General features: G+C 42.2%; 1 protein-coding gene across 1 annotated transcript; it reads left to right on the plus strand.

Annotated features, from left to right (window-relative positions):
* The first annotated feature begins 1,225 nt into the window (after positions 1-1,225).
* Positions 1,226-27,330, plus strand: NT5E (5'-nucleotidase ecto). Its single transcript, XM_009564785.2, has 9 exons — positions 1,226-2,005; positions 7,464-7,686; positions 12,585-12,773; positions 15,912-16,109; positions 19,171-19,322; positions 21,153-21,261; positions 22,061-22,210; positions 23,793-23,993; positions 25,944-27,330. The coding sequence occupies exons 1-9, from the start codon at positions 1,703-1,705 to the stop codon at positions 26,099-26,101; spliced, it is 1,683 nt and encodes a 560-aa protein (XP_009563080.2). The 5' UTR covers positions 1,226-1,702; the 3' UTR covers positions 26,102-27,330.
* The last annotated feature ends 126 nt before the right edge of the window (positions 27,331-27,456 follow it).

Raw genomic sequence — 27,456 nt, forward strand, 5'->3', positions numbered from 1 at the left:
CACAAAATGAGACATCAATCATCCAGGACAACTTCATGAGGCTGGCAGATATGACATAACACCAACATAAGATCTCCCTCTCTGAAGGAAGACCTGGAGACTACTACATCTTTCTTTAGGTGATGAAACCCAGTCAAAATGCCTCCTTTGAAGTGATTCTATCACCCTCTAAGCACCAGTGAGTATCCGTTGGCCACAGTGAGAGCTTAAGCAAAGTAGAGCACATGTAGACATCTACTTGTGAACACCTAAATGTGTCTTGGCTTTGAACTGAATCCCAGCCAAGTTGTCAGCACGGGCCAGTGAAGGGGTGAAATATATCCAAAGGGGATGTGAAAAGGAGGAGAGGAAGCACAACTACAGTTTTTGCTAGCACAGCTCATGCCATTAGGGATTATACCAGGATGGGGATGGCAGCAGTACACAGCACCATCATCCAAGGGAATGAGATGATACTTCACAGCTGTTTTAATTCAAGTCACATATGGAGCATGAGGATAGTGGACCACAGCCATCGTGGAAGAAAATACAGGTTCATTCACTTTCCAGCCATCTGAGGGAACAAACAGACCAAATGGGTTCAGATTCCATCTCATGGACTTTGGGTACCCAGGAAACCGGGGCATGACACCAGCCAGCAGAAAGGAGACGGCCACTCACACAGTCTCTGTAATGCTGTAAGGAATGGTCAGTTCTCTGCACAGCAGGGAAAGTTCTGTTTTTAAGGAAAAAAATCTACCAGTCACTGCTTACAATGTGCAATTGTCAAAAAGTTGCAAGAAACTATACAGAAGTTACAGCACTCCAAAAGCTAACTTTCAAAAATTCCTCTCTCTGGATGATTTTGGCATTTAACAGTGGTAGAAGATGCGGGCCCATGCTGTGGTTTCACAACTTCGAGGAGCAGATGGGGCCACCGGTCAGTGTGCTTGACCGAAGTGGCAATCACCCCACACTGTACCCCTAAAGAGCTGTTTTCTTAAGGCATTGGCAGGTTTCCTCCTCAGTGTGCATATGCCAAACCGCAGTGAAAAGCTTAGCATGTAACCACAGAAGGGAAGTCTTGAACGCAATTCATGACTCTACATTAAAAACACTAGAGCTATAATTAAATCCACTCTTAAAATCACGTAACTCTTTTCGGGGCTGAAACTGCACTCTATTTTAAGGCTCGTTGGACAAAGAGGAGGAGAGAGGTTGAGTGGAACCCTTAAACACTTCCGTGGGAAGGTTTGGAAACTCCTTTCAGCATACTAAACGTTCGCCAAGGCTTCCTGTTATCCCTGGAGTTAAAAACAGAGAGCCATCATTGAATCAACTCTTAAAATCGTGTAACTCTTCGGGGCTGAAACTGCACTCTACTTGAAGCCTTATTGGAGAAAGAGAAGGAGAGAGGTTGAGTACACACTTCCACGGGAAGGTCTGGAAACTCCTTTCAGCATACTAAACATTAACCAAGGCTTCCTATGTGAGCGCTGGAGTTTGTCCTTTTGCTGCTGGCTGAATTTCCATCTCGTTTGACCTCTAAGCCCGTCTCCAGCCCGGCACCGGCTGTGCCGCAGCGAAGGACATCGGTAGCGAGGACGGGACAGCGGGGCCGGGACGGTGCCCGGGGCTCTCTGTCGGCGGGAGGGAGGCAGGGCAGCTCCCGATCCCCGCACACGCCCAGCAGAGGAGCGCCGCGCGGCGCGCCCCGTGCGGGATGTCGGGGCGGCTGGTCGCGCTGTGCGTGTGCCTGTGCTCGGTGTCGGCGCTGCGGCTGACCCTGCTGCACACCAACGATGTGCACGGGCAGGTGGAGGAGCAGGGGCCGCGGGGATGCGCGGAGCCCGGCTGCTTCGGCGGAGTGGCGCGGAGGGCGGCGCTGGTGGCGGCCGAGCGGGCTGCGCACCGCAATGTGCTGCTGCTGGACGCCGGGGACCAGTTCCAGGGCACGGTGTGGTTCTCCCGCTTCCAGGGACGGGAGGCGGCACACTTCATGAACCTCCTGCGCTACGACGCCATGGTAAAGCGGGGCGGGGGGGGCTTCTTCCCGCTTGGGTGCTGGGTCTGTTCTTCCCTCTCCTCCTTTACTGCCTTGCTTTGCATTGCTGCTTCCATGAGCGCGTAGTGTTACATCAGAAGAGGCTGCAGGTCGTGCTAAAACGTGAAAGGTGCCGAGGAGATAAGCAAGGAGAGGAGAAGCGATGTGCTAGGTGATGGGCACCCGGCCGAGTGAAGCTGTGAGCTGGAAGCCCCGTGGGCAGCCAGGAACCACGGCTAGGCAGAGGAAAAGACGGAGATGCAGTAGGAGAGCTCCCCTTGGGAGAGGCAGAAGAGAAGCCATGTACCAGGTGGCAGGCACTCCGCTGAACGAAGTCATGAGGTGCCAGCCCTAAGGGCAGCCAGAGACTAGGAGATGATGCTAAGGCTACGCAGGGGGAAAGATGGAGACGCAGTGGAAGATCTCCCCTTGGGAGAGGCAGAAGAGAAGTGATGTGCTAGGTAGTGGGCACCCAGCCAAATGAAGTTGTGAAACAGGGAGATGATGCCAGTGCTACATAGAGGAAAAGATAGTGACATTGTGGAAGATCTCCTCTTGGGAGAGGCAAAGGCTTGGGGTGGGTGGGGGCAGACCTGTGGGTAGCCTGAAACCTGGCTTTTGCTCCTCAGCCTGGCTAACACCAAGGCTACACAGAGGAAAAGGCGGTGACACAGTGGAAGAGCTCTTCTTCGGAGAGGCAGGAGCTTGGGATGAGTCGGGGGCTGGACAGGCTCTGTTGGAAAGAGGTGGGCAGAGGCATGGAAGTGAGACAATCCAAAGCTAGGCAGGGAGCCTGGCCTGCAACAGAGGGGTTAACCCTGGTCAGGCTTCATTCCTCTTGGAAGGGACAGTTGGCACATGGTTAGCTGTGCTGTTTTGAAGGGTGAGGATTTTTAGTTTTCATCAGTCCCACCCGGGTTGTGCCCAGTCCCACTGGAGCTGTGGCCACAATAGGGTGTATGGGACTATGTGGAAGTGGCCCAGGGAATTGGTAATAGTACATCTGTGAGACAGCTATCTGAGATGGTGACAGTCCCACTGTCTCTTGGTGATCTGAGAACCGAGAGAGAGGTAGAAGAATTTGAGACTGAGATTGGGAGATGTCATTCCATGTCCTTAAATCTTTTGTCTCAGGGCAATAGCCTATTAATACATAAAGAATTATTGTGGCTTGGTTTGTTTCCGTACAGCCCTGTAAAGGAGGAAAGACATTGAAGTTATGTTTGGGAGTGATCATCGTTGAAGAGTGTTTGTCCCAACTGACAGCCTGGAGGGAAAATCTTCTGTGTATCATACCCTCTGTCTTCATCTTTTTCTTGTGCTTTCTCTGGAAAGGACTGCACTTTCATTCCCCATGTTAAAAATGGCTTAACCCATTTCTTCCTTCTGACTCAGAACAGCTCTAGGAAAGAAAGGGATACCCCAATGCACACTCCTTGGCTAAACGCACTTTGTACCACTCCTTGGCTAAACGCACTTTGTACCAGACTGGCAGGTCTATGAAGGGTGCTTCTCCTTGCTCACATGGCCTAACAAATGGTTCCCTAATCACCCTCAGCTGTTTGCAGACAACATCAAGCTGATGATGCAGTTGATACACCTGGGGGATGGGATACCATCCAGAGGCACCTGGAGAGGCTTGAGAAGTGGGCCTGTGTGGGTGTCCTTTGAGCAACCTGGTCTGGTGGAAGGTGTTCCTGCCCATGGCAGGAGACTTGGAACTGGGTGATCTTTGTGATCCCTTTCAACCCAAACCACTCTGTGATTCTGTAAAACTAAGAGGATTTTCCCTCCTGGTGGTGAAAGGGAGGGGTGTGTGCATTCAGGACTTGTCCTTGCTGAGAGCTGGGGAGCACTTTGTGGTTCTACGGTGTAGAATTATCTCAAGCTGACTTTTCCTACGTTTCTTCCCAAAGCTTGCTGGCTGTCATTTCTCAGTCTTGCATTTGCTGGTTTGACTGGTTTATGGGCAGACTAGGAGCTTGTACATTTCCTGATCATATCGCAGGAAGAAATTGTTTTGGGCAAATCAGCAGTGTTGAACTAGTGCTTGGTTTTAGAAACATGTTATGTAGGAAGTGTCTGTAAGCTGGTTAAGAGATTCGTAAGCTCTTACATCTGATTTTTTTAAAAATCCACACCATCCTGGATATCCAGAGGATTGTACTGGATTCCAGTGCCTTAGTTGAAGTAGTCAACCACTTGATCTTTGTGGAGGTGTTGCATGTTGTAATTGGAATATTGTCAGTGGATAGAGGGGGGTGGGATAGACTGGGAAGCCACAGGGACTTCAGGACCTTTCTTTGCTGCCAAAGAGTCTGAGGACAGAATTGCTGAGTGTTGAGCAGTGCTGCAGCATTCTTTTTGATTCTTCTGTTTATATACCATGGAGACCATGCAGTGGGGATGGTGGCTTAGGAGACACAGGGAGCAAGGCAAGAGCCACACTTCAGAAGGGTGAGCTAGTGTTTCTTTCAGCAAAATTTTGGAAGTCATGTCTGTAACAGAAGGGGTGGGGATTACTGGAATGGTTAGAAGTGAGATACAGAAGTAGGATTACAAACAGGATGAAGGAGGGAACATGAATCATACAAGTTGTTACAAGATGGGGGCAGGAGCTATAGGAGGATTTAGGGTAGCCGGGCAGCATTAGAGGTTTGTTCTGTGAATGGGACAAATTTCCTTTTTTTTAGGTTTACCCTTTTCTCATGCCTGTATGTTATTACCTCAAGCCCATTTTCTCCTGTTTAGCTAGGTATTGTCTTCCAAATTTTCTTGGCAATAGCCTTGCTTTTTAGTGTAATTGCCACTAAAATACAAATTAACTACTGCAAAGGCAGTAATTGGAGGGGTGATAGAAGTCTCCTAGTTTTACTTTTGGGTTGCATCCTTCTGTTAATTTGTACCCTGATGCTGAAATATTTTTAGTCTGGTTTCTTGTGAAAGGATTATATGACCACATGCTGTGTGCTTGAATATTTCTGTTTATTCCCCCTTGTGACTTAAACTTATGTTGGCCAATGGATTCAGATTTGGTGAAGGAGTGTTCCACAGGTACAGAGTCCTGGAATCTCTGTATGTAAGGGTAGTTATGTAGAGTACAGGAACCCAAAACAATCCACATTCTCCTCCCCACAGGAAGAGTGGCATTAGAAATAAAACTGTGTTACTACCCACCAGTAATTTCTCCTGACCAAGAGGCTTTATAACCATTCACACCATTTGAAATGTTTTGATCAAAGATTGTATCCTAATGGACATGAAATAACCCAAATGTAAGATATGAAGCCAAGAGAAACAGGGTTTCATAAGTGGTTAGTTGTTTGGGGTTTTTTTTCCCAACAAGCTAATGGCAGTTACACCCAATTCAAATTCATATTTCAATTGCAAACTTTTTTTTTTTTTTTTTGAGAGGCAGGGGGTTAATTGCGTATTTAGGAGAAACAGGGGGCATGTGCATCAGACAAAAGGAAATAGTTTGTTATTCTGAGATGCTCTACTAGTCCATGGATGTCTTTTCAGAACATCAGTCAATGTCAAAATGAGTTTCCTTAGAGTGTTATTCTTCTCCCCCACCCCCAGCAAATTAGATTGCAGTTTGAATATAGTTAAAAATACAATATAGTTGGAGTGCATTGTGTCTTCCCAAGTCAGGATTTTCTTAAACACAGTTCTCAGTTCTTTTGAAAAATTGCTGCAGCAGCGTGCAAACAATTTGGCTTCTTCACTGGGGTGTGAGTAATGTTCTCATAAGCATTAGCCGGAGCAGTTGATTGCCAATGCACATTACTGCCAGTATCCTGATTTTTCCACAGGGTCATTGACTACCTGTCTGTGGGGATCAAAGGAGCCAGGAGCCATTGTCTCCCCCAAAAGGAAGACACTGCCAAGCAGTTGATTGAAATATTGAGCTTCCATGCCTGTAGTGACTTCAGGGTCCTGCTTGGGTTGGAATGTAATCAGGGTTAATATCATATGCTTAGGGAATAAAATTTGGAACGAACACATAGGGGTTGTTTGTCTAAGTAGAGCAGAGAAGTATGTAAGTCTGTTTAGATAATGAATGTGACTTTCTCCACTTAATCTCCAGGATGAGATCGTGATCACACTTGTTTGGAAGAGTTGTCCCATTGGCTTTAGCACCCTTTCATGCTCTGCTCCAGTTGCCAGCTGAAAACTTGTACGAGGTTATGCTATTACCATGTTTCTATAGATATCTTTTCCTTCACTAACGCCTAAATATGCTACAAGAGTGTTACGTATATCGTGCTTCTGCAAACTTGCTGTCTGTGGGGGTTTTCCTGGCTATTGCCGAACTTGCAGGCACTGGCATGCTACAGCTTAGGCTGAACATGAAAAAGGGGTGGGTAACAGAAAGTTCCATGGTCCTTTAAGGTAAGTCCATTTTTGTCTGCTTAACCAACCTGGAGCAACTAAACATTCTCATCTTGCTGGTATTACCTTGCTAATAAAAAAACTGGACTGCTCGTTTTAGAAGAGCAACAAAGCTGGTGAGGGGGCTGGAGAACAAGTCTTACAAGGAGCAGCTGAGAGAGCTGGGGTTGTTTAGCCTGGAGAAGAGGAGGCTGAGGGGAGACCTTATTACTCTCTACAACTACCTGAAAGGAGGTTGTGGAGAGGAGGGAGCTGGCCTCTTCTCCCAAGTGACAGAGGACAGGACAAGAGGGAATGGCCTGAAGCTCCGTCAGGGGAGGTTCAGGTTGGATATCAGAAAAAAATTCTTCACAGTAAGAGTCATTGGGTACTGGAACAGGCTGCCCAGGGAGGTGGTCGAGTCACCTTCCCTGGAGGTGTTTAAGGAACGGGTGGATGAAGTGCTTAGGGACATGGTTTAGGGAGTGTTAGGAATGGTTGGACTCGATGATCCAATGGGTCCTTTCCAACCTTGTGATTCTGTGATTCTGTTTTGTGTGATAGTGTTAGCACTTCAGAGTTATGCACACACCTGCACAGGTGACTAGAAAATTGCATTTTCCTGTTACATGTTGAAGCACACAAGAACTCTTACTAAATGTGAATTAAATATGTTTAAAAAACTATAGTCCAAACACAAGCTCTCAAAATGCATATTTTATTTAAGATAACAAATATTGTCATTAGCGTTTAACATTTTCTTCAGTATTTTTTAAACAATATGGGTTTGAATCTGGCATATGATTACAAACACTTATTTAGGTAGGTTTTAGATTTTGACTTGCATATCTGATAGAGCAGAGTATGAAAAAGAAATCCCATACCTACAAAAAGTAATATTTCTGTGTTCATGAGACACAGAAATGTTCTGTTTTAGGCAAGATAGGGTTTTCTTCCCTTGAACATAGACCTTGTTTTCTCAAATATACCTCGTATATCATTTATGAGAGAATTTAGAGTAAGTATTTGGAGGTAGGCTCTTATATTTTCTTCTTGCTTTTCACAGGCTCTGGGGAACCATGAGTTTGATAAAGGTGTGAGTGGATTATTGGATCCTTTTCTTAAAAATGCTAATTTTACAGTCCTGAGTGCAAACATTAAGCCAAAAACCCCATTAGGAAATGAAATGATGGAATATGTTAATCCTTTTAAAATAGTATATTTTGACTCGGAACCAGTAGGAATTGTTGGCTACACTACAAAGGAAACTTCCTTTCTTTCACAACCAGGTATGTTTGCTTTAGTATATAAGTTTATCTCCTTTGTTACTACTTTATTACTTGCCCACTTATTTGAGTCTAAAAATGAAAGTTTTCAGCTGAAAAGTGAGATGTTTTTTGTTTTATCAGTATTTACTTGGGTTATTCAACTTTAACTGGCTGATTTTTAAACTGGAGAAGGCTTATTAACATTAAAAGCCATTTGCATACAGACCTGAATTATTTAGCATTACTGAATTATCTAAGAATATAAGAAGGTCAGTGAGATTGCAGGAGAACAGCGGGGGGGCTTTTGAGGTTTTTAATATTGTTTGGGATTTTAAGTCTGTATTCTTTTATGTTTTATTATTATTTATCCATTTAAACAAATTTTAGAACATGAATACAGCTTGTATCTAGAGTGAAATGTGTTCAAACCAAGACATTTCTCTGTGTGTTGAAATTTTGCTCTTGGATGCCTCCATGCTGAAGCCCTAGTAAAAGCAAGGAGAAATTTGTATGCGTTTTTGAAGCAGAAGTTGCTCAAGATGTTTTTAGCCTCTCAAATATTTCTAGAAATTAGACTACAGAAGGAACACTCGTTCAGCTTTTAGCACAATTGCTTCATTCATGAGTAAAATTAGAATTGATGAGGAAAAAGACTTCTCAAATTCTGACCATTTTTTCCAACATTTAAGGGGTTTTGGTTTGTTGAGTTTTTTTTTAGTAAAATAAAATGGTCTGTTGGAATGAGAAACAGATTTAAATCAGCTGTAGCAGATCAGAGTCTCTGCCTCCTCAAAGCTCAGTCCCTCCCTGACAAAATCAGACTTTCTTCCCTGTTTTTTGCAGTAGCAATGTCTTAAGCATTGGTTTAAAACATTTTCCACATTGAAAAAGGACTTCACATTATTACTTCTCTTTTCATTGGTTTTTAATAAGGAAGTAATGCATAGATTTCTTGAGAACAGTAATATTCAATACTTTGAGGAAATATTGGAATAGAAAAAGGTTCCTTCTGTGCTTTTTAATTCCTATGATGGATTTTTAAACTATAGGAAGTGGACGTCTGAGGTCAGAATAGACTTCTATATCTCACTTCTAGTTTATAGTGATGTATTTTTGGTGTCCTATGTTTCCTCCCCTCCAAAAAAAGAAGAAAATTTATTTGTATTTTGGGTATGCAATAGAATTTCACCTGTGCTTGAGGGTAGATATCATCTGATATCACACTATGTTTGAAAAACAGAAAAATAGCCAATATTGTTCTTCACTAAGGATTAATAAAATGGATCTCAGCTCTTCTTTCAAACAACTGTGTTGGTGCAGATAGGTCATCAAATTAACGTTCTTGCAAATAAATATATTAAAGGAAAATCCATATAGTGTTGGAATGATTCTCTGAAACATTTAAATACATTCCCAATAATATCTACACATCATAATGAAAGCCGTAGAGTGCTGAGACATTATAACACAGACCACAACTAGAAATAGTAGTGTTAAAAGGGAAGGCTTGTTAGCTGTATAGGTGGAGCTGAAGCAGCCCTAAGATATGTACAACCCGCAGTTGAATTGAACAAAAAGCACAGCAAATTCTAACAGCAACATTTATAATAATCAGAGTTTTTATAATTTTCCACTTTGCCTTCTCAGTGTGTGGAGAAACACTTGGAAGCTTTGAAAATGTGAATTCAGGGTGTGTTAATATAACAGTGACTGTCTATCACCCGTGACCTAGCAATCCCTCAGACTGATAAAATCATGGCAGAGGTGGGTAGGTCAGTGGCAAGACAATTATCGATGTAATACCTGAAAAATTAATCTCTACTGAAGGTACTGGTAATGTTATTGTTTTGAAATGATAGGTATGGTGAACTCAGCACAATGTAGAGTTTATAGCAAATAGGCAGTTTTTCTATAGTTCTCCTCCATTTTGCCATATACAGTTATGTCAGCTGAATGTCCAGCCAGTTTTTCCACATCCTGCAAGAGTTGTTCATAACTTGGCACATACACAGAGTTGACTGTGTATATGCTTTGCACTGATAATCCCAAGACTGTCTTTCTAGTATTTGGTGGTACCAGCTTACTTGCTTTAGTTCTGCACTGATATTGTAAACCCCTTCAAACAGTTGGTGTCTTTATCTGTTCTGAGAGATGGTACATACAGATTCAGTGCTGTGAAATAATATATCTCGTTTTGTCCACTGTCTTTTTTTATAAAGTGGAACCATAAACTGCTTATCTGTAACCCTGCAGGCAGCAAAATATTCACTAAAACTATCAAATTCACAGCGTTTTTTAAAAATGGAATTTAAAATTCCATTTATTCCACTTTATTATGGCTAGTTTTAACATGCAGCCAGTTCTTTTTTCACTTATAGCACGATTTGGATGCTTTATCTGAAAATCTATCCCACCTAAAAAGAGATGAGGATATCACCTCGGTTTAATGCCTTGAAAGTGAAGTGAAATACTGACATGAGCGATAACTAACTCTCAGATAAGCATTTTATTTCAAGCCAGATTATTTTGAAAAACGCACAGTTGAATGGTAAGCAGAGTATTCCTTTATGCCTGGTTTCTTAGGGAAACGAGCACTGTGTAATTGCTCTTAGAGTCCCCTGCTGTACAACTTCTGAACCTGCTGGCCCATTTCAGCTCAATTCGATCAAGTGCTGAGATGAGTAGGATATGAAGCTGTGTGAGATGCCGTGGCCAGGTCGCAGAGAGGGTGTGCAAGAAGCCTGTGCAGCCCCCAAGCAGGAATCTCTTTCTGAGGGCAAGGTGGGCAGCAGGCAGCTGCTGGGTGAGTGGGTTGGCAGTGCCACAGTAACAGCTGTAGGAGAGAGATGAACATCCTCGTGTGAGATAGGGCTTGGTTTTCCCCTCATTATGAAAGCAGGTCTGTTTGGCTTAATGTGGGTTGAAGATTAATGATAATATGTCTTCATTGTATGGTGCATTATCAGCTGCAGTGCTGTAGAGGGTTAACAGCTCGGTGCTGATGGGAAGAGTTTGGTTATCATGGGCCACCTGGATGCATGCCATAGGAGAAGTTAGCCTGCAGGTAACTGTGTGCTAGCACAGCTAGTCAATGGCTCCGTCTTGATCTTTGTTTAGAAAGCTCATCTCTCTTCCAGAACTGGTCCCCATGCTGTGGTGCCTATGGCAAATGTCGCTGGTCCATGGTTGGAGCAATGAGCTTCTGAAGGGCTTACGCTCAAAGAGCATTTCTCAGACTCTCTTTTGCCAGTGGCTCCATATTAGGCCCAGCTTCTGTCAAGTGCAGCGATGTACAAAGATGGGCTGAAGCTAGTGGCTTCCTTCAGCCGGGAGAAGGAAGGCTGAGGGAGAACTAAGTGCAGTCTTCCACTGTCTTATAGAGAAGACAAGGACAGACTTTTCCCAGAGGATAACAGAGAAAGAGCAAGAGACAATGGGCTCAAGAAGTACTGTAGGAAATTATGGTGGGAGGTAAGGAAAAATTTTGTCATGGTAAGAGCAGTTAAGCCATGAAAGAGGTTGCCCAGAGGGGCTGTGGAATTTCAGCTTGCTCATACAAGACACTGAGCATCCTCATCTGGCTTTGAGTTCCTGCTTTGAGTGTGTTTTGGACTAGATGTCCCCCGGCGGTCTCTTCCAATCTCAATTAATTTATGCCTCTTTGATTCTAAGAAGAGATCCACAACGAAAACGTGGGGATGCACTGCACAATTCATTCTGCAACGTGCAGTACAGAGATTCCCTCTGGCAGTAACAAAACTATTCAATGGGTGTAGTGGAGAACCAATTTGTGTAACCCTCTATTATCTCTTCCATTGTAGTAGCTTCCTCTTTACTTCCTGAGACATTTTGTACTGAATTGTGAATTCGTTTCACTCCTCCTTTTGTTATGAAATAATGTAAATCTTTTGACTTTAAAGGCATATGTCAGAATGGTTTGATCAACAAACTGCAGGAATGAGAGGAATTAGGCGTGGGGAGTAATTGGTAGAAATGTTACTCTGTTGTCTTCACCAAAAATTTTAGGATTACAGTTTGTTGACTGTGTTCTTAAACTCTGGTTTGAAACTTTGTCAAATAAACTAGCCTTTTACATAGGAAGTCCTTTTGTGCAACTCAATACATTGTGCCCAGGATAAAAAAATGCATGATTGTCTAGTGCTCTTGTAATGATTTGTCATGTTAGAACAATTTCAGTGAGCACAGAAACCTCGCAGAAAGACTGTGAGTTTCCCAACGCTGTGGTCCGGAAATTATTTCTCCTTTCCAGAATTTCCGTTCTTTATGTTCTCGTTGCAGGATGGTAGCTCAGTTGCGTGCTGTGCTGCATTGGTATTACTGAGAATGGTTCATATTAGGTAAGATAATTTGCATGAAAAGGCAAGTCAGAGTTTAGTGCGGGACTTGGAAGAAATTGCTGTTTAAAGCCTTAGGGAGTGGGGAAAAAAATGAAGTGAGCATGGAGTAAGAAGAGAGAGATTTACTCATGAGAAGATCTCAAAGAAATCCAAATTGGGAAGAAAAAAGCTTTATGGTACAATACATGTGCTTATACTCAAACACCAACATATTTAGTTTCCTTTCTCTAGTTAAATAATAAAAGCCATTCAATTTTTCATCGCACAATTGGTGTCACTAATTTTTTTTATGGAGTTACAGTTAGTTTAGTATAGGCAAGTGCATACGGCTCAGTGCAGGAATGTTGTATTAGTCTATGCACACAAATGCTCCTGAGAGAGTGGAGAACATCAGATCAGATCAGGAGCTTAAACCAAATAAGGGCATCTGAAAGTCACTGACATTCAAAGTTCCGTCACTTATATGAAATGGAATCCAATATTAACTACTATTTTTTTTTAAACTAGTAATTAAGGTACTTTGTAAATACATTCATGTTTGTTCTTTTTTTTTTTTTTAAGGAGATGATGTAATTTTTGAAGATGAAATTGAAGCATTGCAAGAAAAGGTGAATGATCTTACTGCTATGGGAGTGAACAAAATAATTGCACTAGGACATTCTGGTTTTACTGTGGACAAAAATATTGCCCAAAAAGTGAAAGGAGTGGATGTTGTAATTGGAGGACACACAAACACATTTCTCTATACAGGTATCTTAACTCTTACTAAAGTGTTTTCTTAAGCAAAGTTGAAACTCTTTCTTTTTGAACTAGAAAAACTCTCACAAATACAGTTTCCCGCTGGCTGTACTGGACCAGATTCATAGCTGGTACCTACCCATAACTTCCCTGGAAGAAACTAATTTAAAACAGCAAAAAGTACCCTAACTCACTCAAATGTCCCTCAATGCTGTGGATATTCAAGGTGACCTATACAAAGCAGGGCAGGGAAACAAAGGTAATAATACCAGTGAATTACTGCCAAACATACTGTACGTGTTTCAAGCTCACATATAGAAGGGAGAAAAACAGATGTTTAAAAGGGATATTAATGCTGATTTTCCATATAATCTGATTCTGTATTCATAGGTCTCTGTCAGCCCTGCCATTAAAAAACTTCTCCCAAGTTTACTCTGTCTTTTTCAGTCCCTCTTTTAATCTCTCACTCTATTCTTCTTTTCCCTAGAGGTAGACGTCTTATTCCAAAGATAAACATTGTTGATCTGATTTCTTCTGCAGCAAAATTACTTTCATCAAAACTTGCCATCAGCAGCTTCTGCAGTGCTGCTGCTTTCCCTGGGCCAGTGTATAAGGACACAAGTAACAGAAGAGATATCTGGGGGAAATACACCGAGAAATACATATCCACCTATTTAGTCAAAATATGGGTGTTGACAGAGTGGTGTCTGGGTCTATAATTTTTATTCGAAGTGCTGAGAAGCACTTGCTAATCTATCTAGGATTTGTGAACCACTCCCTTCAGAGTAAAATCCATCAGCCAGCGTTCACAATGAAGTAGCCACATCTGTGGAGGTGATTTGACTGCAGCATAAACTGTCTAATTTTAACTGTGTGAGTGTCTATGTGTACGTTAAGCCTATAAGCTCTCATTTAAACCAAATGATGTAATCCATAACTGGCAGGAGAATTTGCTAGAATGTTTCAGCTCAGTCTATGCAGAGACATACCAGCTGGTCAGCTGAACTTCTGGCTGTCAGAGAGTGAGAAACATACTGTACATGCAGACACCTCTATAGAGATATGTTAATACAAGGGCCCAATCTTGGACTAGTCCAACCTATCTGTCTCTAAGACTTTTACAAATCTCTGGTTTATCCACAGATTATGTGGCAAATGCGGTCTTGACTTGCTCAGGTGTGGTTTGGATTTGTAGCACTGATTCAGACAGTAAAGGTAGTTTTAGGTCCGAGCATTTAATTTCTGGTTTTCGTCAGAAAGGATATTCTGAGAACACAGTATGTTGGCTAAAACAAGGTAAGAAAATAGGAAAGTGTTACAGAGTCCTTCAGTATTTGTGCATTTGTAATGAAACAGCATCTCACACTTTGACTGAGATGTGTGCATGAATTCTAGCGTTCTTTTCCTTGCGGATAAGATGCACTGAAAAGTCTTTTAATTTCAAAAGGAATACATCTATCTTACAGTGGAGTAGTGTCCTAGTGATAGTTAATCCTGCAAGAAAGTATCAGTATCAGGAAGTATTTCTTCAGGAAGCAAGAAATAAATAAGGCACTGAACAAACACTTAACTGTGGGCAGCTGATGTAAACTGAAATGATGAGCTGAAAGCATAACTTTCTCTTGCTAATGCTCTGTTCATTTGAGGACTACACAAGGGCAAGGGATCAAAATTGCTTACTTCTTTCAGTTCCAAAAAACCCAAAGCCACTTTTATGCATAAATCCTGCAGGGTTCTCATTAGTTACAGTATTTCTTAAATTCTTCCCAAAATAAATGTTGAATAGTGAAGAGGCAACACAAAGAAACTGTCAGCCAGACTGAAAGTAGAAAAACTACTTCTCTAGTAAATTTGGTTCACCTTTTTTAGTTTCTTACACTGTTTTCCCTTTAGAAGAGGGAGGATTAGGGATAGATATGAACTGTACTGCAGTTCCAGAAGGAACATCTATCATGCTGCTTATCCCAGGATTTCATATTACATAAACAACTGTAAATAGAAGGAAACAAGTTGTTCTGTGAGCAGTGGAAATGAAGAGCCTGCTTTCCTCCGGATCCACATCCTCTGCGCCCACTCCCCCATGTCCCAGCCCTGCTGGCACCCCAGCTTTTGCCAACACAGGGATGGGAAATGCTGCTGGCTTTAGAACAGGAGTGAGCAGCAGGGTTTGAGGGGGCTCTGCAGTGGGGTTTGCGACGCAGCACCTGATGCCTCTCAGAGCTGCCCCACCTTGGTCTTTGCTGACAGTGATGTAAAAATACTTATAGGAATGACAGGGGGGAGTGATGCTACTCAGACAATATTGTCTCAAGGAGACAGAAAGAAGGCTGGTACCCTTGACATAAGAGCTGTGCTGTGTAGTTTTCTTTGCCAATTTCCTCCCCCTGTGTGGTTTCTAAATCTCGTGGTAGCCTATGCCAAATAAGCTGAGATCACTTTTCTCTGTAAATGCCTTGTTTTAACCTGCCTGTTCCCATGTCCTACATCTAATCCCCCTTCAAACTTCACAGGTTGAGAATAGTTTGAAATCCATGATCACATAACTCTGGTGCTAATGAAGTTTGTTTTTGCAGAGGGTTTGCAGCCTGTCTGAGGTTTTAGAGGCTGCTTAATATAGTGCAGAAAACCAAGTTGGGTATGTGCACAATTTGACAGAACTGCTTGTAGGTATGCTGACTGCATATTATCCATAAAAATATTTTAGACTGCTTCATATCAAGACATCCTCTCTATGTTTTATTAACATACTAATTTTCTATCTGATGCAGAATAATGTAGTGTGAAGGCTCAACAATAAACTTTTCAGCTGGTATGTGTGCATTACTGAGACCTAGGTTTACATTGAAATAATTGGAATGAAAAATTCCTTTGTTGCTGTTGTGACATATCATGGGGATGCATGCTGTCACAACTTAAGAAACACTGTGGCAGTTATTACAGCTTGTGTCCTGAAAACAACATTGTCTCTTAGGAAATAACATAGCTGAGCAATCAAATGTGTGCTTGTCATCCAATACGTTCTTTGTTGTTTCTGCTTAATATCCTATTTAGGATTTTTTTTTAGGCTGAGAAACATTTGCAATGTCATTCTAATAATTCCTTGAAGGTCACATGAACTGAAGACCTGCTTCACATGCTTGTTCCATGCAGGCACCCCACCCTCTACGGAAAAGCCAGCTGGCCCGTACCCGTTCATGGTGGACTCAGATGATGGGAGGAAGGTGCCAGTGGTACAAGCTTATGCTTATGGAAAATATCTTGGTTACTTAAATGTTACATTTGATGAGAAAGGAAATGTAGTAGAAGCAGTTGGCAATCCCATTCTGTTAGACAACAGTGTTCCTGAAGGTATGTGGACCAGACATTTTAATCTGCCTGCAGCACTCTGCTACAATTGAAGTGTTAACGTGCTAAATACACAGTACAATGTCATAGAAGAGTTGAGCTTTCTTCCTGAGCTAGCTGCTATCTTCGGTGTATCATTCAGACTGTGTTACCCATTTGCCCCTATTTCTCTTTCTGAACAGCAGCCTTTAAATATGTATAAATTCAGTGTATGTTTTTGTCTATTTAAAATCACTGAAAGTCCTTTTGTAGGATCTCAGGTGATGCATTCCCTTACCATTTAGCAGTGCCCGTTTTAGCTAGCCCTGTAATTATGATTCTATGACTAGTTTATGCTGTTTTGCCAGGGGCTGGGTTCTTCAGAACGGAGTTTATGGTAATATAGGACAGTGGGTATGTTCCAGAAAAACATTGGAATGGTCTGGCAGTGTGCAAATATACAAACCCCACAGCTTCTTGTTTTCAGTGCTGGGTGTGTTCAATGTTTCAGCTCTGAAACATTTAAAGAACTGAGAGGAAGAGAGTCTCTGTGTTGTTTTCTGTTTGTAATTCTGTCCGACCTCTGTTACCTGCTTTTTGTCAGGTCTGTAGTTACCAGCATCTGGTTCTTAAGTCTTTGTTTCATAGAATCATAGAATCCCTAGGTTGGAAAAGACCTTTGAGATCAAAGTCCAACCACACCCGTCCACTAGTAAGTCATATCCCTAAGCACTTAATGTACCTGTCTTTTAAATACCTCCAGGGATGGTGACTCAACCACCTCTCTGGGCAGCCTGTTTCAGTGTCCGATAACCCTTTCTGTGAAGAAGTTTTTCCTGGTGTCCAATCTGAACCACCCCTGGCGCACCTTGAGGCCATTCCCCATTGTCCTATCACACACCACTTGGGAGAAGAGGCCAACCTCCTTTCAGGCAGTTGTAGACAGTGATGAGGTGTCCCCTCAGCTTCCTTTTCTCTAGGCTAAACAACCCCAGCTGCTCCTCTTAAGACTTGTTCTCCAGCCCCCTCACCAGCTTCGTTGCTCTCCTCTGAACATGCTCCAGGACCTCAATGTCTTTCTTGCAATGAAGGGCCCAAAACTGAACACAGGATTCAAAGAGCAGCCTCACCAGTGCTGAGCACAGGGGCAGAATCACCTCCCTGGCCCTGCTGGCCACGCTGTTCCTGATACAAGCCAAGATGCCGTTGTCCTTGGCCACCTGGGCACACTGCTGGCTCTTGTTCAGCCACTGTCAACCAACACCCCCAGGTCTTTCTCTACCAGGCCGCTTTCCAGCTACTCTTCCCTAAGCCTGTAGCACTGCAGAGGGTTGTTGCGTCCCGAGTGCAGGACGTGGCTCTTGGCTTTGTTGAACCTCATGCCATTGGTCTCAGCCCAGCGGTCCAGACTGTTCAGATCCCTTTGCAGAGCCTCCCTACCCTCCAGCAGATCCACGCTTCCTCCCAGTGTAGTGTCATCTGCAAACTTACTAAGGGTGCATTCGATCTCTTCATCCAGGTCATTGATAAGGATATTGAACAGAACTGGACCCAGTACTGAGCCCTGGGGAGCCCCACTTGTGAATGGCCTCCAGCTGGGCCATTTCCACTCTATTTCCTACCACTCTTTGGGCCCGACCATTCAACCAATTTTTCACCCAGCAGAGGGTGGGCCTTTCCAGGCCAGTGGCAGCCAGTTTCTCAAGCACAATACAGTGAGAAACAGTATAAAAGGCTTTACTGAAGTCCAGGTACACTACATCCACAGCCTTTCCCTCATCCATTAAGTGGGTCACCTTGTCATAGGAGATCAGGTTAGTTTGGCAGGACCTGCCTTTCACAAACCCATGCAGAGTGGGCCTGATCACTTGGTTGTCTAGTGTGGGCTGTGATAACGCTCAAGATGACCTGTTCCATGATCTTCTCTGGCACTGAGGTCAGACTGACAGGCCTGTATCTCCCTGGATCCTCCCTCCAGCCCTTCTTGTAAATGAGTGTAACATCTGCCAACCTCCAGTCCAATGGAACTTCCCCAGTCAGCCAGTTCTGCTGGTAGATGAAAGGGTGAGCATCTCTGCCAGCTCCCTTAATACCCTTGGATGGATCCCATCCTGCCTCATAGGCTTGTGAGTGTCTAATTGGCTGTGCAGGTCTTTAACCAATTCCTCATGGATCATGGGAGTTTCATTTTGCTCTCCCTCCCTGTCTTCTGGCTCATGAGGCTGGGTACCCATCTTGTTTGCTGTATGAAGCTCTGAGACTTCCTAGGTTCTACCAGAGTATTTCTAAAATAGATCCTTTAAAAATGATACCTTCATAGATATTCTTTCTTACTATGTTATTTTCAGTTATCTATTAATCTAATGAGATGATGTAAAGAGTTTACATTCTCTGATTTTTCTCTCTAAAAGAAAAAAATCAGATACGTAGGAGTTCTCATTCTACAAATGTTGCTATTGCTGACAGTTATATCGCAAATTCCTTAAAATTATGAGCTTATATGAAACAGTTGTGACATTGTCTGTCTGTATATACAAGTATCTTTGTATCTTGTTTTTCTGAAATAATTAGATTTGCACCTGGCAGACAGATGTGGATAGAGAATTAATTTCTATAAAGGGTGTATTCCTTGGCATATTTGAGCTAGTATTCCTGTTAGCACTGTGTTAAAGGGGAAGAAGCTATAATTAGGACCAAAAAAAAATATTATGTGAAATAAAGACGAAGCTCACTTGTATATTAGAAATTCTTGTATAGAAGTTCTAATCTGCTGAAGTAGGTGCTAGAACCACCATTGTTCAGAGGTTAAAAAAGGACTGGACAAAAATATTTTTAAGTGTTATAGAGATAAGCTATTCCTGTGTCACAGTGAGGTTGTTTACTTGATTGCCCCATCCTGCTTGCTCCCTTTACGGGCTTTGTTTGAAGTGAGTGTTGATGTCCTGTTGCTTGAAGAACCTTTAGGGAAAGTGCAACATTTTGAATCATGAAGAGCAGGCTTTTTCCCTAAGTTTTGTATTCACTGAAGTGTTATTCATATGAGATATGTGCAATGCTTATTTTACACTTTTATACTTCTTTACAGATGAGAACATTAAAGAAGAAGTGGAAAAATGGAGGAAAGACCTGGGGGATTATTCTAAGGAGATTGGAAAAACTAGTGTTTACCTGAATGGTACAAGCCAAGCATGCCGTTTCCAAGAATGTAACATGGGAAATTTGCTTTGTGATGCTGTGGTAAGACATTGCCACCACAGGCAGTAATCCCATCCAAGTGTTCTATCAGGAGAAACATGCCCAGGCTCCCAACTATCAGCACACAGGCTCAGTGCTGCTTTCCAACACCCTAACATCTAGTGCGTCCCTAGGAAGATCTGGCAGAAGCAAGGCTATAATGGATCTTGCTGTAGAGAGTAAGAAGCAGTTGATCCTTTGTGTATATCCTCATACAGGGAACAGTTTGTTCACAGCTGGCTCTGAGGCTGTGGTTTTAAGAGCCCTTGCAGTCTGATCTAAGAGCACATTCCTCAAGCAAGGAGGAGAGCTCAGCTCTGTTGCCCCATTCCCGTCCTGCTGCTGGTCCCCAGCTCACAGCACTTACCTTCTGCCCTGTCATTACTCACTGGGTTCTGCTGTCACCCATTTTTAATGCATTAGCCCAGAAAAATACATGCTGAGTTAGTTATTGGTATGAATTGCTCTCCTGAAGTGTCCAAAAGGTGCCAGCTGAAGCAAAGGAGAGGGAACGACCATACACACACCCAGGCACAGAACAGGTAAAAGAACTCAGCAACCTAGTACTAATTTCCAAATTAGATTAAGATTCAGGAGTGTGTGGGAAGAGCGTACACCTGGCAAGCCTTTGGGGATGCTGTACTCGAATCTGCCCCTGTCTCTCAACAGCTTGCAGCTCAGGCACTTCCCAAGCCAGAAGTGGTGTCTTGGTACTTACTGGTTTCTGCTGGAACTTCTCCCTGAACTTGCCCCATCTCCTCTTGACTTCAGCCTTCACAACAGCCAGTGGCAGGGCATCCTACTCCTGACCTGCACATCCTGCAGAGACCTTGCGTTTCTGTCTGCGTACAGCCTGTTGCCCACTGGCTGGATGCCTGCTGGAGGCCGAGGGATAGTCCTTGTACTGGAACACTTGGCTCCTATCCACCCTCTTCATGCCACTCATGGCTTCTCAAATGTTTTCCTTCTGTTGTCTCTTTATCAGATCAGACAATCCTCACTTGCGTCATCATTCTACATTCAGAAACCTTTCTGTGTCTGACCGTCCTTGTCTCCTCTCTCTGAATCTCTCTTAGGTTTTTGTCTGAAACCACACCGATTCCTACCCAGCCCCCACATGCCCTATTTGATTTTATAGACTTCTCTCATGTCCTTTCTGTACGTCTCTTTGTGAGGCAGGATCTTCATGAGATAGGATGCCACAAACAGATCTTGTCTTGTTCTTGCATTTTGTCAGTGTTTTCCCACTGCTGGAGATGTGATGCTGCGTAGAACAGACTTTTAGGACTGCCCTAGTATGCCTGTTTCCTGTTCCTCCACTCTTCTACACCTTTTTAGTTTGCCAAGACCATTCCAAATATTAAAAACCAATCTCAGAGAAGCTGAAAAATCTTAATTCCCTGTGACAACAAGAGCTAGATTAAGTTATGCATTCTCCTACATGTTTCTAATGTACAGCTGTACTTAAGATCCTCCACTTCCCAGTTCTGCAAATATGCTCAAATCATTTGTCTTTATCACATTTGTTGGAAACAAAACATTATCCTTCCTTTGTTCAGCTGGCCTGCCCTGGTCATGTCATGCACACACAGACTATGGGAGAGTTTGAGTTAATTACAGGAAAAGACGAATACTTTAACAAAGCAAAACATATTTTAATGTGGTTTTACTGTGGGGTTGGTTTTTTTAATGTTTTACAGCGGGGTTGAAGGTAATGTCAAAGAAGATATAAAACTTTTCACTCTTTTCCGTGTCAGATTGCATTGGGTGTAAATTTCCAGAGCCTAGACTCAGTGAAGATTAAAAATCACTTTAACTATTTTGCTTTGGTAGCTTTATGAGAATGTTGGAAGTCCAGATAAAAAGTCATGGAACCATGTTTCAATATGCATCCTGAATGGAGGTGGGATACGGTCACCCATTGATGAGCAGAGCACTAATGGTATGCAAAATTACAAGCTGAGTGACAACTTTATCAGAAAGGAAGAACCAAATGATTGTGTGAGGCTGAACCCAGTGTTAGATATGGGCTTGTTTTGATGGCATTTGCACCATGGAAGCAATTTTAAAACTATCATCTCAAATGGTTACCCATCACTACAGGCCAACTGCATTCAGGTTGACATTAATAGAAGTTCCTATCATTGTTTGTACACGGTGTTTTTTTATCATTTCTCTCTCTCCTTGCTGCCTTGGAACAAAGAAAGAGAGTGGTTATTTCTTCACTTCCTACTGTAGAGGGTTGCTGGGAGCCTTCTGTAATCTGCTGAAGAATAAGTGAATTCTAGGTTTTCTGAATGATAAGTTTGTACAGTTCTTATTTTCCTGATATCACATAAATCAAAACTGAAAACAACTTTTTTTTTTTTTTTTAAATTTAGCTAAATCTTTCTGTAGGTTTATATATCTTAAGCAATTAAGAATTTTGCCTTGGTAAGAATATCTGGTTTTCTTCATCTTAGGGTGGTGGTCTGTAAAATCTTTTAGTAGCGTTATTTGAATAGCAATACATGCTGTTATGTCAAACTCAGATTTATTGGTCTTGATACTTGCTAGATTATAGAGATGCAGGTTCTCTTATTGGGACAATATATGTGATCCTCACCTACATCATTCCCCATGTTCTCATATTGTGTTTGCCATGTTGCTTGTCACAATGTAATGTTAAACAATCCTAAAATAACATTGTAAACTTTTTTTTTTTCCAAAAAAATAATGTGAATGAAGTCTCATTCCCCCAGGTAGCATTACTGTGGAAGATTTGCTGTCTGTTTTGCCATTTGGAGGTCGTTTTGATCTGGTAAGGATTAAAGGCTCCACTCTGAAAGAAGCTTTTGAGCACAGTGTGCACAGATACGGAGGAGGAAGCGGAGAGCTGCTGCAGGTTGGAGGTACATTTTCTTCCTTCCTATTCTCAGTTTTCCAAGCCAGCCATCCCTTCTGTTGACCTCCTTTGTATTACACCTGGAAGCCCCTTTAAGAATGGAAATGAAGTTGGCCATACATTCTAGCCCTGTGCTCCACGCCTGCCAGCTAACTAACATTGTTTATCCTGTGTGAGTTTAATTAAGCTGCTGCAGCACACAGGCCATCACTGTTCCCTTCCGCAGAGACAGGATTCCCAGTTGGTTCAGTAACCCATGCTGGCAGCAGTTTAACACTTCAGTTAATGCCAGGAAGATATAATCAATTATAGCTGTAACACAGTAATAGCTACAACAAACTCCGTTTTTCAGTTCTTCACTAGCAGCCTACCTGAAACCCAAGACTGGATGTCTCTGCCAGTTATTGCCAAATTTCAGTTATCAAAATCATTTTGCGCTGTTGTCTAATGATCGCTGAGAGCTTTGAAGCTAATCTAAGCAGGCTATGGAATTGTTTCAGTGAATTTCTAAATATTTCAGGTATCAAGAGTTAGTATTAAAAGCATACGCGTTTCTTGAATTGCAGTTCCTTGTGTATTTACCCAGATGTTTACTAGGCTACAGTCAGGTTTATTCCTGATCTCTCTGCGATGCAATGCAGATTTTATTTTTTATTTAGCAGAAAAACTAAGCTTAAAGGGCAGGGGCTGAGACATTTTTTTCCACTCTCCACACCTCTCCCACCACATAGCCAGGTGATTGGGGCACTGCCCTCCCTCCCATGTGATCCAGAACCCCTACATGCCAAGAACACAACCCATGTCTTACGACTGACGGGTAAGTTACCAGGTCCTTAGGTACCGCTAAAGTAAAGCAGCAACAGCCCTTCTGTTGGCTGCCTTTTCACGAAGAAAAATAACTAGTAGCTCTGAAAAAGATTCAGGACAGAAGATCCAGAGCAGGAAGCATGCCAGGCTTGGAAGAACCTCTGTGCTTTGGGATGAGCTTTAGTAGCTTTCATCCAAATCAGCAACTTCTTGGCAAGGCTGTTGTGGGGGCGTAACTCTCCCCTGGCTTTGACAGAGGAAGGCTCACAGCTAGAAACGTCACTTCTACAGCAAATACAAACCGCAAAGTTCAGCCCTGGCGTGGCTTTCTTTTTTGAGGACGGTACTCATTATCCATAATAGCTGCTAAGTTAGGGTGGCTGGCTGGTTTTAAAAGAGGTCATTTCAGCCAACAACACGTTGGTGCAATAAGAAAGCACATGACTGCAGAAATAAGGGAAGGTATTTTTATCCTGCAGTATCCTAATCCCCTGACTAGTAATTTCCTTCTGTGGAGTACTGATGAGAACAGACCACCAGAGAAGTAACTATGATGGGACAGTACTTCAGCAATTCTCTGATCTCATGAATTTTCTTGGATAAAAGCTGATTACTGTGCAAAGAAAACAGAGTATTAGCTAGTATCACTCAGAGCAATATAACCTCTCAAGTCACATAAGCCAGCACGAAGAATATGTTGAAAACAGTAGAGGATGCTGCTTCTAGCCCTGTATGTTCAATAGGCACTGCATAAAGTGGCATTCAAATGTGTATTTTCATAGGCATCCGCGTGGTCTATGATATCTCCAGAGCCCCAGGAAGCAGAGTCGTTAGCTTAGAAGTGCTTTGCACAGCCTGCCGAGTCCCAGCCTACGTCCCACTCCAGATGGATGAAATATACAATGTGACTCTTCCATCCTATATGTTAGATGGAGGAGATGGCTATAATATGCTGAAAGACAAAAATCTGGGATACACTAAAGGTAAGGAGAGGCTACAGCAGGGTAGCAGGCAAACAATTCCTAACAGTTAAATCTTTTTAGAGTACAAGTCTAGCACTTTCTGCTTTTACTGGACAGATTGAATTTGCTTCTAATCTGACTTCTCCAATTAGTAATTTTGATTGTAGCAAGCAACTATATTCTTTTTCAGTTAAATCATAAAAGTTTCAAACAAAAACTAAGCCTTGTCGATTCAGCACTGCCTAAAGAGCAGTTCTGAGATTCTGAGACCACAGTAAACCACAAAAAAAAAAGCAGAAAGAACACTATGAAGAGTACATACTACATGCGCTGCCTGGCAGTTGTATTTATTACTCAACAGTGCATCAAAAAGAAAGGTGCTACTTTCTTTAAACCTCAAACCTCCTATCTATAGAAGTATTTGCAAATGCAGAATCATCACCCCTTCTGCTAAAGGGCATGTGGCTGAGGCGAGCAGCACAGAAAGTAAGGGGAAAGATGCCAAGTTGCCCTGCGGGAATTGGCCTGCCGCTCCAAAAGCAGCAGGACTCTGGCAAGTTCCGTAGGCAGCAGCACACAGGGTGCCAACAGAGGCTCTGTTGGAGAGGTAAAAAGGAAGCATTTTCTAATGCTGTCCTAAGACCCTCTAAAGTTGCATTCAAACTGTTAGAAATTCAGCATTCATACAACTGACACGGACATCTTTTAGCACGAAGGGAAACTCAAGTTTTGAGATTAAAATTATTTCTGAAAACACAAAAAGGATGTGGTGCTGTATTTTTTATATATATATATATTTTATATATATATATATATATCTTCTAGGAGTGCATCTATATCTTGCAGCACTTTATACACTCATAAAGTCACCAGGTTGGAAAAGACCTGTTGGATCATTGAGTCCAACCATTCCTATCTGCCACTAAACCATGTCCCTGAGCACCTCATCTACCCATCTTTTAAATGCCTCCAGGGATGGGAACTCAACCCCCTCCCTGGGCAGCCTCTGCCAGTACCTGATGACCCTTTCTGTGCATTTTTTTTTCCTGATGTCCAGTCTGAACCTCCCCTGGACATTCCCCCTTGTCCCAAGTGTCACCTGGGAGAAGAGGCCAGCACCCTTCCCTCTACGCCCTCCCTTCAGACAGTTGTAGAGAGCAAGAAGGTCTCCCCTCAGCCTCTTCTTCTCAAGGCTAAATGTATGACATTAAGTTCACATGTTCTGATTCTGGATGGTAAAGGCATATTTTTACAAAAAACTGGGGGGCAGGGGCTTTAGTTTTCAATAAAATCCGTTTATGTAGAATAAATTGACATAGAGAAAAATCCTTAGGAATAGTGAAAGGGAACAACTTGGAAAGTTCTAGTAGGCGAGTATAGCAGAGGCACAAAACCATAACTACTTACCCTCATTATAGTTTAGGATTGCAAAAGCTCAGATCAGAAAGAGCTCATATGACCTGACTGGCTGCACTAACTCAAGGGGGTCTTCCACTGTAGAAAGTCCACATCATATTTTACGTGTGCACAGACTAGAAATTCTTCATAAAAAGTGAAGTTAAATTTGATAAGGTTTGAGCAATGCTTTGCCAGACCTAAAGCACTGTCCCAAAAAGGACAGGGAAAGACGATCTTAACCTGCCTGAACTCGACTGGAAGTTACCACTGCAACAAAGATGCAACCCAACAAAAAAGCCAGACAACCTGAACTCTTTTCCAGTAAAATGGGAACTACTACCAAAAATTCTGGCTACAAACCCAGGGCAGATGCTTTCCTCTGTGCACAAGAAACTCTTCACACCCCTGCACTGCCCTGATGGCAGGTTGCAGTTCAGAATGACAAACCGTAGAAAGACTTTGCTTTAAGGCTTGAGCTAAAACTTGAGTTTTAGACAGGTTCTTTCTTTAATTTTGGTTGAAGGCTTGGCTGCTGTAGAGAACACTGTATCTTTTGTTTGTTTCTTTGTTCAGGTGAATCTGATATTGAGGTTGTTTCCCGTTACCTCCAGACAGTGAAGAGAGTTTACCCAGCAATTGAAGGTCGAATAAAGTTTTCTTCTGGACGCCTTATTGAAGGAAGTTTGACGTTGATTTATGTATTGTTGACTGTAACATTCTTGCATTCTTGATTTTTGCTTACTATGTTTTTTTGTATAGAGGAAGGCAGGAGGAGAGATGGTGCTGACCAAGGGAAAAGAGAACTGTTCTCTTTTCTTACGATTTAAAATGAATGAGCATTTAGGTAAGAAGCACAAGCTTTAATGTGGTAAAGTCACTGAAGAATGGTGCAGAATGAGTGGGCAGAATTCATTACTTCTCTTAATTTGAATCAGCAGGTACAAAGAAACCTGCATAACCCACTCTTCAATTTGATGTTTCAAAAAGCAAAATACCAGTGGAAACTAATCTCCATCATAAAACAACCACTGACCCAAATGGGATATTTTTAACTTGTCCAACTCTTCTAGCTGCTTTAGCCAATTGATTTAGCTAGTTGATTAAGAATCTGATGCGAGTTATGTAAACAAGCTTCTAGAAATGGATTTATTATAGGTTTATTTACCTTTCTTTCATTGCCATTAAAGGTTAAAGCTTTCAATCTAATAATTCTACGTTGCTTCCAGTCATATTTATCATATCTACACCAATGCCTGAAAGAGCTGGTTTAAACTCCGAGTCATTAAAAGCATTAGGTCCATTTACATGCAATTAAAAAGTTCTTCCATTTTACTTTTGAAGATGCAGCATCTCACTTGTGTTTTCCATTAATAAAGGACAGAATGGAGACTTGATTTGGATCAGTTTTAGCAAATTAAGTATATATACACCTCGCTATTTGATATGACCAGTTTGGGGACAGTATGTGGAGTGAGAACACGGTCTATGGTTACGTTTCATACAAATATGCTCAATTTTACACCTTTTTCCAAAGACCAAAGCACAGGATTCCTGACCATTACTCTGCATCAGGAACATTCAGAGATAATGTTGGATATGGGCATTGACTCCTGCAGCACTGTGGCAACCTTTGGAAGTTGTCCAGTAATGTGGCTTTTCACACCATAACCTGGCTTTATCATAATTGTGACCCTAACTCAAAAGCCTGTCTTTTCTAGGGAAAGGCTGTGCTTAAAAGATACACGGTTGTTAGAGAGAAACTAATGAGTACAAAATTGGATTAATTGCTAAGTGTACATTTCTGACACTTTATCAAGAAGCAATTGCTTATAAATGACTGCGAATAAATATTATTTTTCTAAGATCATTCACTTTTGGAATTTTGACATCAACATGTTTCCGTATTGTTTATGGCTGTATTTTCAATGTTTTGAATAAACCTGCTTTGTTTTTCTGGAAAGCGCACTACACTCCTTTTCAGACCCAAGCTATTCACCTCTTAAATTCATTGCACATGCAGGTTTCAAGGAGAAAGTGCCTTAAGATAAACTTAAGATAAACATTCATTATGCTTCAATTTCAAGAC

The sequence above is a fragment of the Cuculus canorus genome, chromosome 3 (genome assembly GCF_017976375.1).
Source record: "Cuculus canorus isolate bCucCan1 chromosome 3, bCucCan1.pri, whole genome shotgun sequence".
Classification (NCBI taxonomy): domain Eukaryota; kingdom Metazoa; phylum Chordata; class Aves; order Cuculiformes; family Cuculidae; genus Cuculus; species Cuculus canorus.

Bases quoted from the DNA above. Each gene is read 5' to 3' on its own strand.
- NT5E (XM_009564785.2), top strand. From the start codon at position 1,703: ATGTCGGGGCGGCTGGTCGCGCTGTGCGTGTGCCTGTGCTCGGTGTCG. The intron at 2,006-7,463 runs GTAAAGCGGGGC...TGCTTTTCACAG, and splicing joins TCCTGCGCTACGACGCCATG to GCTCTGGGGAACCATGAGTT. The intron at 12,774-15,911 runs GTATCTTAACTC...TGTTCCATGCAG, and splicing joins AAACACATTTCTCTATACAG to GCACCCCACCCTCTACGGAA.